At 35.1% G+C, this 10,958-nt stretch overlaps 1 protein-coding gene across 1 annotated transcript; it reads right to left on the minus strand.

Annotated features, from left to right (window-relative positions):
• Positions 1-8,543: 8,543 nt before the first annotated feature.
• On the minus strand, positions 8,544-10,636 carry LOC114393334 (protein ALP1-like). The gene has a single exon (XM_028354631.1). It carries the CDS (start codon positions 10,429-10,431, stop codon positions 8,821-8,823), a length of 1,611 nt encoding a protein of 536 aa, XP_028210432.1. The 5' UTR covers positions 10,432-10,636; the 3' UTR covers positions 8,544-8,820.
• Positions 10,637-10,958: the final 322 nt, after the last annotated feature.

Consider the following 10,958-nt stretch of genomic DNA (forward strand, 5'->3'; position numbering starts at 1 on the left):
CAAACCTAACTAGAGCGACTTTTTTTCTTCATTGGGCTTTACCCATTAATCATCCTTGGTCCTTGGATCTAAATCCAAGTCTTCATGTACACCCAATTTTACCATAGTTACCATATTAACGGCTTGAGACTTAGGTATCTCCTGAATGAGGGTGAGCTTTAGGCTAGCCATATAACATTCTCGAGCCTCCTTTTGATTTGCATGGAATGTTATGATAGTTTTGTAGTATGATGGGAACTTCATGGCTAAATGTGGGGTTGATACAATGGCCTCAATTGCGTTGATTGATGGGCGATCGAGTAGAATGTTGTAAGATGCACTGGCATAAAGAACCACATATTTTACTAAGATGTCCCTATACCTCGTCCATTTTTAGTTGAACCTTGTCATTAGTTTAATAGATCCCCTTGTGGGGAGCCTTTCCCCCATGAATCCGAAGAGTGGATTGTCACAAGGCTATAGTACAAATTCGGGTATGTCCATCTGTTTGAAAGTCTTTTAGAATAAGATATCCGTCGAACTTCCTTGGTCTATCAGGGTTTTTCTTACTAGGCAACCGACAACTTCGATGGTAATGACCATAGGTTCATCTTGTTCAGGATGCACTCCCTTGAAATCTACACTAGTGACGGTTATGTCTGGCATCTCCACTCTATTTTCCATGGCTACCACATTTACAGAGCGCACATTGCGCAAGTGCTTCTTACTTGTCAAGGAGGTGTTTCCCCCTCCTTCAGAACCTTTGACTATTGTATTGATAATCCTTTTTGCTTCTGTTCTCTTTCCTTGGAGCTAATTCTTTGTCTTTCTTCTTTGTGTTTTATCCTCGCCTGGTCTTTGACTTCTGACATAGTCCTGATACTGATTAGTATCATGACGTTGTGACATTTGCGGTTTATGGAAAAAATCTTTCAAACTCCCCCTTTGATAAGATCTTCCATCTTGTTTTTTAACGTAATGCACTCTTTCATTGAATGTCCTTGATTTCTATGATACTGGCAGTGATTTGAGGGATCTGCTCTAGGCGGTTTGTTGGCTCTTTTTGGCATTACTATGACTCCAGTGGCCAGAGCCTGTTCGAGAATTTGGGTTCTTGTAGCATTGAAGGGGGTGTAATAATCATGTCAAGGACCTCGAGGTTCCCGTGCATTATCCTTATTTTTGTGAGTATCTTTGTCGATCTATTTCCTTTGGCTGAACACTTCACTTTTGATTTGTTTATTGTATTCAGTGAGCTCCTCCAGCTGCATGTACTTGACAACCCGACTACGGAGTTCATCTAGGTTGGCTGCCAATTTTTTGCAAAGACTGTTCACAAAAGGAGCAGGTCGCAAACATGTCACTATGTGATCCGTGGCTATGGTGGGATCAAGATTTTGAATGTCCAGAGCAACTTTTCCAAATCTTTCCATAAACGATCATAGGGTTTCCTTCTTATCCTGCCTGAGGCTAACTAGAACCATAGATGTCAAATGATTGGGGACAACTGGTTGCAAACTGAATTCTGAACCTAATAGTCAGGGTTTCAAAGTGATCTATGGAGTTTGGTAGGAGTTGAGTGAACCAACTTAGTGCTTGCCCTTTTAGAGTTGTAGGGAAGACTTTACACTAGATGACATCATCTTTTGTGTATAATCCTACCTAAGCCATGTAAATGTCAATGTGTTCATCAGGGTTGATTGTTCCATTATACTTTTCCAAAGCAATTCATTTTTGTGTACTTGGTAGCAACATTTTAATTATTTTGGTTATGAATAGGTTTCTAAGTACTGAAGCCAAAGTGCTGCTGACAAGATTGGATGGACACATTGTTCCTCCCAGGTGACTAGCTTGTGGGAAGTTGGATACTTCCGCCTGAGGGGGTTGTGACAATTGCGAATGATGTCATCCCCTTAACTCGACATTCTCTTGTTGCAAGGCTATTATGTCTTCGGCGTGTCTTTGTTGCATGTTTATAATTTCCTCACGTAGCATCTTGATGGCCTCTCCTTGGTCTTCACCCTCGTGAGGTGAAGGAGGTCGAACAAGATGTGAATGTCGTGGAGTTCGTGTCTCTACCATCGATTGGGTAGTAGCTACCATGCTCTTTGGGACACGGGAAAAAAGATTTTACCCGGGCCCCACGGTGGGCCCTAAAATGTACTTGCAAGGGGGTAATCAGGTAATATTTCTCCTTGCTAACTTCTTGTCCTAGGTCTTTTGCTTCTAGTGATCAATGCTCGACAATAAACGAAAAGGAAAGGTACCTGCCAAAGGCACTTCAATGCTCAAGTCAGATTTCGGACAAGAGTAATAAACAAGTATTTGATATATTGAGAACAGTCTTACCTCAATATTCCCATAGTTATTTATACATATTTTAATGTGCCCTTGGACCTATGGGCCTTGGTACGTCATTACCATTCTAGGTAACGCTCTAGTAATTACCATTAAGGTTTTTGTTAATAGTCCAATGAGTTTTACTTAAATAACCCTAATGCTTTAGTGGTCATGATTCTTCATCTTTGGGTATTCCCTTTCTCGGCTAGGCTGAGTATTGGTCCCCATGCCGAGCACCTAGTCAAGTACTAATGTAGTCTTTAGGGATGTTCGAATATTCGGTTAGGCTGAGTGTCGATCACCATGCCGAGTACCTTAACACATTACGTGTGTTTTGTATTCAGCCAATTGGCATGTGCACATGTTCAAACATGGCAACTGGCTGAATACACATGTTTAGGTATTCGACTATGCCGAGTGCCTAAATACTTGTGTGTTTTGAGGATACTTTCATGATTCGTAATAAGGTATTGGCCGAGTACCTGAATACTCTCTAGGGATGACTTGTATTTTTGTGTGTTAAGGCCGAAGGGTATATACAAATATTCAGTTAGTCTGCATACCCATACGGTGTACACTTGCTATCTTGTTGGCATTTTCCTTTCTTATTTTTGTTTTTGTGGTGAATTGTGTTTTCTTTTTTCAATAGTTGAATTAGATATGTTTATCATTTCTTGTTTTATAATTATGATTTATCACTATTTTTTTACCATGATATTGGCACCCACCTCGAGTTTGACGAGGAAAATTCATGTTGGGCAGAGTTGGGGTTGGATTTTTCCCGACTTAGGGAAGTAAAGGCAAGGTCGGGTATATCACTCTTTGAACCTGATAAACTCGATGGAGATGAGGTTGAGTTTCATTTTTTCATCTTCACCTTTTATAAACCTAAACTTACCTCTCGAAAATAATGATTAATCTTCATTGGGGACCGTGAGTGTTGGGAAAACTCGGACTTTCCCGCTTCGTGAAGTTAAGATAGACACTTAGTAATTAAAGGTAGTAATGGGAACACACGATTATAATTCTCCAATATGGAGATTCTTCCACTATACAAAAGAATAGTAGGGTTACAAGGATGTGTTTACAAAATTAACTCACTCTACGGTGGCTTACTCAAGCTTGAGGATAGAGACTTCCCAAGCTATTTATCTTCTCTCTCAAAGAGACTCTCTAACTTTCTAGCTTTCTCACTCTAAGAAGTGAATTCACTCTTGTCTTGGATGGTTAGGAATGAAGGCTCCTACCCTTATTTATACTACTCCACCTCCACAATGAATGGTGGAGATTACTTGTATCCTAGGGTGGAGATTAATTCTCTAGAATGCTCCACACATTCTAGGAGTCTCTACACTCTTCTATTCCCTTTCATATCCTTCCATACTCTTCCATAAGGTTTCAGAAGGTTCCAGACATCTCCAGAATATTCCAGAGATTTTCACATTCTTCCACAAGCTTCTAGAGAATTCTACACTACTCTAAAGTTCTTCAGGACGTTCTAGAAAATTCTATACTTTTTTAGAAAGCTCTAATTTTCTAGAACCTCTCTAATTAAGGAGGGATCCCAATAGTGAGCACATAGAATGTGAGTATTTCCCCCTCAACAAGATTTATTCCATACCCAAATGCTAATCAAGATTCGAATCCTATAGTTAATTAAGGGATACAAATCGGTATCAGTAGTATGAATTATTATTGATTATGATATATACTATTGTTACTAGAGTACATGTAATAGATTCGTAAATAAGTATATAAGTACCCATGAATACTAAAATCGTTTACCATACAGGTATGGTGTGGGGGTGTATATTTGTTTAAAATATAAGTAAAGAAATAGATGGTATATAATTCTATTCAAACTCGAATATGTGTCGTTCACTTATTCCTATTAAATTCTTAAATACTCAACATTTTTATCATAAATAAGAAAACTAAAGATTTTTTTTAACATAAATGAAAATTTCTATAAAAAAACATGAATGAGAATTTTAATCAGACTTTTTGTTGTTGTTCAATGTCAATTTATTCAAGGGAAAAGAGTATTTAACCTTCTTAAACATTATCTCTTTTTATGAATAAATATCTTAGAATTTTAGTTTCGTCCTAATTGATTCTTAAACTTTTTTTTAAAAAAAAAAAATTATCTTAAATTTTAGTTTCGTCCTAATTGATTCTTAAACCTTTTTTTTTTTAAAAAAAATACCTTAAAATTTATTTGTGTCCCAATTAATCATTAAAATTTATATCTTACACACATAAATACCTTAATTTCAATTTCATCTCAATTAGTACTTAAAATTTTCTCTTTGTAAATAGCCGCTTACTTTAAATCTTAATCGTTTATTAATTTTATTTTTAAAAATCACTTTTTCAAACATTAAACATAATAAAATTTATAATTGAAAATCATATAATTTTTTTCTAAATTAATATTTTTATTATATTTAACATATTACAAAAAATAATTCAAACAAAAAAAATATTAATGAACGATTGACATTTAAGTTGAATAATTTAACTTCAATTTGATAGAGCTATTTGTAAAAAAAAAAAGAAAAACATTTTAACGATCAATTAGAATGTAATTTATCAAGATCAATTGGAATGAAATTAAAGCAGTGCTAATGTATAAAGTTGATAAGTTTAAAGATCATTTTAAATATTTAAAATTAAAGCATAGAATGTCTGTTTATAAAAAAAAGATAAAGTTTAAAGAGAGTTTTTTACGCTAAAAGAAAAAAAAATATTGTAGAAATCAAACACAAATATCATGAATATGACCAACTAAGTTAAATGATTCCTTAGTTTAAGTTTGAAGAGATTGGGTACTCTTTTCTTTTTATTCAAAAATCCACGAATTTTAATTCTCTTCAAATAAGAACATAATTAAAAAAAGTCAAGACATGACCAATGACCAATAATGTATAACATAATTAATAGACAATTACGTTTCTTAAATCCATAGTTATGAGGTTGATGTTAGATATGTACGTGAAAAAATATTTATTAAAAAAGATCAACTTTTTAAACCTAGAAAGAATAATTATTGACGGTAGAGGATACTGTGGTTAAAAAAAAAAAACAAGGCATGGAGAGAGTTTTAATCCCTTAAACAAGTGGTTGAGGTCCAACTAACTTGTGGAATTTTGACAAAAGTTCTTATTGTTGTTGATGCAAACCTAAGGCTAAAGCTTCTTTAATGTGAACAACAATTCCGAGATCACCGGCGACTTGGCCTCTCTGGAGTCTGGTGGACCATAGACCAATAAATTTCTGAAGAAGAAAACGTGTAAATACCTCTGTTCAACACTTCAACTATACATTAAATATGGAAAGCAAATACTATTCAAATAATGCACTCATTTTCTCCCTTTTCCTAATTTTTGAGAGGTTTTGTCTAAATTTCATACAGATGTATCGGAATTTGAGTGTTCCCAGTTCAACTACAAGTTACTCCCTCCATTTCAAAATTTTCACACAGATTTAAGAAAAACAATAATAAAAAACGTACTTTCTAGAACAATTTTATTAAAATATCTTAGTACTCTTTTTTCTTTTCAATTTCTATAAATGCATTATTAAATATTCTTAGACTATAGTATTTATTTGATGATAAAATAGGAATAAAAGTTTTAATATTTCATGAAAAACTAAACATGTCATTGTTAATCAATATACAATTTTTTAGTATAAGGAAAATGCTAACCAATGTAACAGTATATTTTCCCATGATTTTCAATGCAACCCTCCAATAAAAAAATTTAGACTAAATTGTAATTTTGTTCTTCTATTTTTTAAATCCATGATTTTAGACTTCATAATTTTTAATCGTAACACATTTGGTTCTTTTAATTTTATAAATTGACTATTTTGATCTCCTGGTAGATTATTAATTAATAATTGTGATTATTAGATATGTTAAATTAATTATAAATTAAATAAAAATTATTAATCATTAAAAAACTTTAATAAAAGACTATTCACCCTAATGTGGTGTTGCATGCGACACTAAAGGTGAAAGAGACGTTTGCAGAAGAGGAACACAATGTGATAGAGAATTAAGATTATTAATAATTTTTATTAAGTTTTTTAATAATTAATAATCTTAATAACTCAACTAATCAAAATTATTTATTAATAATCTATCAAGAGGACCAAAATCACCGATTTATAAAACTAGGAGAATCAAATGTTATAATTAAAATCCAAAAAAACTAAAATCATGAATTTAAAAAAATAGAAAGAACACAATTATAATTTAGCCAAAAAAATTTATTAATTTCATAATTAGCACCCTAAGAACTTTGATCAGCAAGACCCATATTTTATACTAAGAAAAAAATGGTCATGTAGGACTTGACTAGTTGATGTATGAAGAAACATTGCAAATGCTTAAAGGGTATTGGTGGATGATCATGTATAACATGGCATAACAGTAAACAAAAGAAAAATCATTAGTGTAGTACTGGTATTGAATAGTTAATACAGAGATTTATCAAAATCAATTCTTTTTCACTTATTTTAATAAGCTTAACAGTTAAGTTTATGAATAACCTGTTAGAAAGTTATTGAATAAGTATTTAATTGTATTGTTTCCCTAAAAGATAAAATTTCGACACAGTTTCTTGAGTAATTTTAGTCCTGCTATCCAATTAGAATCAAAGATTTACACCAAAGGTCAGCATAAGATACTGAAACTCCAATTTCAATCGAAGAATAACGTCAAAAAAACATGCAAAGAACTAACAAATATGAATATGACAGTAACGTGGTTGCGTTTCTCTTATTTATTGTACATAGCCAAGTCATTGGCCTAACAGAAGACATAAACAACCTTCATTTTTCAAGCCAAGCTGCACAGAAATTCGGATGGTGGTAGTTATGAAGCGCTCACAGCTCTCAATCTCAAACTCATCAGTGAAAAAAGAAAAATTGGCATAAAAGTCATTTTCACTGTATTGAGTTGAAAAGGACTAATACAGGTCATAGGCAAGAAAAGTTGTAATTCAATCTTGCTCGTCAACAATTTAAACTAAACAACTGTTCCAAAGAAAGAGTAAAACTATAATACAAGAATAATGCTCTATTCACACATACTTTTCATAACATTTTTTTACAACTCATTTTTTTCTTTTTATTTCTCTCTATTGCATTACCCTTCTTATATCATATTTTTCTCTCCTCTCTATCTCTCTTCTTATTGTCAAAACTGATGTGAAAAAAAGACTGGGCATAACATTATTCATATACATTCTTAACCATGATTTGAAATTGAATGATGCAGAAGTAGTGTCAACAAGAATCAGCATCAATCACTTGATAAAACCACAAACTGTTATTATACTGCCATTTTCTTACACTTCAATGTCAATTATGTCTCCATCCCAGTCAATAATTGATCACCGTTGACTTTAATTACATAGAAAATTTACACCTAGAATGATTCTATTTTAAGTGTAGGTCCATCAGCAGTACATTTTTCTGGCTAACAGACAAGAAATGCATTGTACTAGACTGATAGAAGCTCCTCTTAGGAATGTAGAGGGTTATTTATAATGATGTAATCCTGTCTTCCATAGGAAGGTTGCGTCATTCCTCTGTCAAGAAAAGTGTTTCAACAAACTGATGCAAGTGAGCTTATATTAATTAATCTTCAGACTTCAGATAACGATGGATAGGATAAAAAAACTATTAAAGGTGCGTTTAGGTAAACAACTAAAGTGCTTGTTGAATAAATGTTTATCATGGTACACACTTATGTACAAGTTATTTCTATAATCCAAGAGAAAATAAAGTTAATTATTTTTGTACAAGTTTTAACTGGAGTGTATTGAAATAACCTGAAAACAATATATATACATATCATACGTAATTTTCATAAGCCCCGTTAAACATTTACACAAGTGTTTATGTTCTAAGATAAGTCCAAATTGGCTATAAATAAACTCTTCCAAACACACCCTCAAGTATACTAGCTTCCCAGGTCATGGATTCAAATCCAGAAAACATCTTCTCTGTTTGTGAGGCTAAGGTAGTGCACATCTACCCTTTGGAGACCACACCAGATGGGAGCTTTAAGCATACTAGCTTCAATTATTGGAACTGGTGTGTAAGAATCCACAAACTTTGTATAAGCAGAAAAGGAACATTGGTCAAGTACCATGATTTTACAAAATTTATGAAATCAATTTACCAACAGAATACATGGAAGTAAAAAGGAATGCTACAAAAGAATGTTCTAATTTTATTATTCAATATCTTATTTGGCAATTAAAGTATGGAATTGGGGGTTACAAATTCAGGATCTAACCCTGTGCAGACTATAATCATATATCTGTTGAAAGGGCCAATACATCTTTTACATACAAAGACTCTTCAACAAACAATGACCAGTGACTTACTTCAATACCATGTAATAATAATAAACAAGCAAAAGAATCATCATTATCTCAAGCAGCAAAACGGTATACACCATTACCAAAACACAACCCTTTCAGTTTACAGAAAAGAAGTGCCAGCCAAACCATGATGCAGAAGATTATGCGCGATCGCGTCCCTCGTCTTCATGGAGCTCATTGACCTCAAGGCAACCTCAGGCACCATCTCATCATCCATCAGATCAACCTTCAGCTCAGGGTCAATCTTCTCCCCCTTCAACTCGCATATATTATGCAGCACGCAGCACGCCCCTAGCACGACTGGCAAGTCCTGCAGCTTCACCTCGGTCCTCTTCTGCAGACAACTCCACCTCCCTTTCAACCTAGCAAAAGCATCCCTAGCCACCTTCTGAACCTCCCCAATCTTCTCATTGAAAGCATGCTGAGTCCAAGTCAGATTCTGCTGGCTATAAGGCACCAAAACCCAATCCATCAAAGGGTACCCTGAACTACCCACAATCCAATCCCCCTTCAGAAGCCCCCCATTAGCCCTTTGAAAAAGGGCACTTTTTTCCAACACCTGATCATCAGGCATTGAACCAGGCCAACCAATGCACACATCAGTGAACACCCCTCTATGATCCACCACCCCTTGAACAGTAATACTATAAGAAGTCTTCTGGTTCCTCTCAGTGTGCCTCTTGTTGAAATAAGCAGCCACACTAATCTTAGGAGCTATAATAGGCACATGAGAGGTGTACATAGAGCCTACAACATTAGGGATCCCAGAAACACCCTCAAACTCACTCTTCACCCTCCTCAATGCAACCTCATCAGGCCAATTCAAGTACTTTGGCATAAGCACAGACTTAATAGCGGTGCAAACCTCAAGAACAAGCTTGTGACAAGTTGATATCCCCAAACCAAACCTCTTAGAAACAATCCTAAGAGGGTCCCCAGTGGCTAATCGCCACAAACACACAGCCACCCTTTGCCTCACAGGAATAGCATTCCTCAAAGTGGTGTCTTCCTTCACAATTGCTGAATTCAACTCCTCACAGATCATGTCAAAGGTTTCTCTTCCCATCCTAAAAGCCTTCTTAAAATCTTCTTCAGGAAAATCCTCTTTGTTGCATTCATCCCACCATGCTCCTGAACGATCCTTCACCCACAACCTTCTCTGTGAGCCTCCCGCACCAGATTTCCCCCCTTCAGCACTTCCACCACCACCCTCACCTTCTCTTTCACACGCTGCCACCGCCACCGCCACCGCACGTGCCATGCCGCGTGACTTCTTCCTCTTCACCCTCTCTGACTCCTCCACGTGGCTGTAATACTCATCAAGGTTGGAATAGTAGTGAAGCATGGCTTTTGTTTTCTTCTTGTGATTGGTTTCCAATGAAAACTTCTCTTCCTCTGAGACCTTATTGTTCTGTTGCTGCTCAAGTTTCTCTTGTTCGTCTAACAAGAGAATTGAAGTGAGGATACCCTTTAGCTCTTCCTTCTTCTTCTTGCTCCTCTTGTTGTTGTTGTTGTTGTTGTTGTTGGATGAACCATCATCATCACCATCATCATCATCATCATCATCATCCTCGTTTTTTCTGCGGCGTTTTCTCCCAGTGGTGGAAGTGTTGTTGTTGGTGGGATCATTCATTTGGTCGAAGGAAGATTGGAGCAAGGTGTAAAGGTAAGACAAGGATTCCGGGTCTGCAAACGTTGTTGGGAGTTTCATAGGACAAAAACAAAAACTAAAAACACAAACACAGAGAAAGAAAGAGGTTTTAGATGTTTTTGTTTTTGGCTCTGTGGTTGTGAAGGAACAACACAGACAGAAAAACAAAATACACCAAGTCTAAGGAGGTTTTGTGTTGTGTCGTGGTTTCTCTCTTTGCGTTGAGTTTTTGGTTGGGTGTGAAATTATTCAATTTTATAAAAGTCTATAATTATATATATATTGTGAGGTGTGAACACGAGGGTGTGGTGTGAACGCGGAGATTGAAATTTGAGGGAGTGAAGAGATGCCAGTGTGGATTAACTCATTTATTAAATTGATTAATTTTGCGCAAATGAAGCGTATGATGGGGCTTTGGACTTTCCGGTTTTGTTTATTTGACAGATCGATGAGAGAGTGTTGCAAGTAACTGAATAAATCTAAAGGATCTTGCTAAGGAGGAAACTAGTTCAAAAATTATTTATTATGAAAATTTAAAGAAAGTTATCAACAATGCATTTTTGTATATCTCAAAAAAATAATTTAAA

This window comes from Glycine soja, chromosome 17 (genome assembly GCF_004193775.1).
Source record: "Glycine soja cultivar W05 chromosome 17, ASM419377v2, whole genome shotgun sequence".
In the NCBI taxonomy this organism is placed as follows: domain Eukaryota; kingdom Viridiplantae; phylum Streptophyta; class Magnoliopsida; order Fabales; family Fabaceae; genus Glycine; species Glycine soja.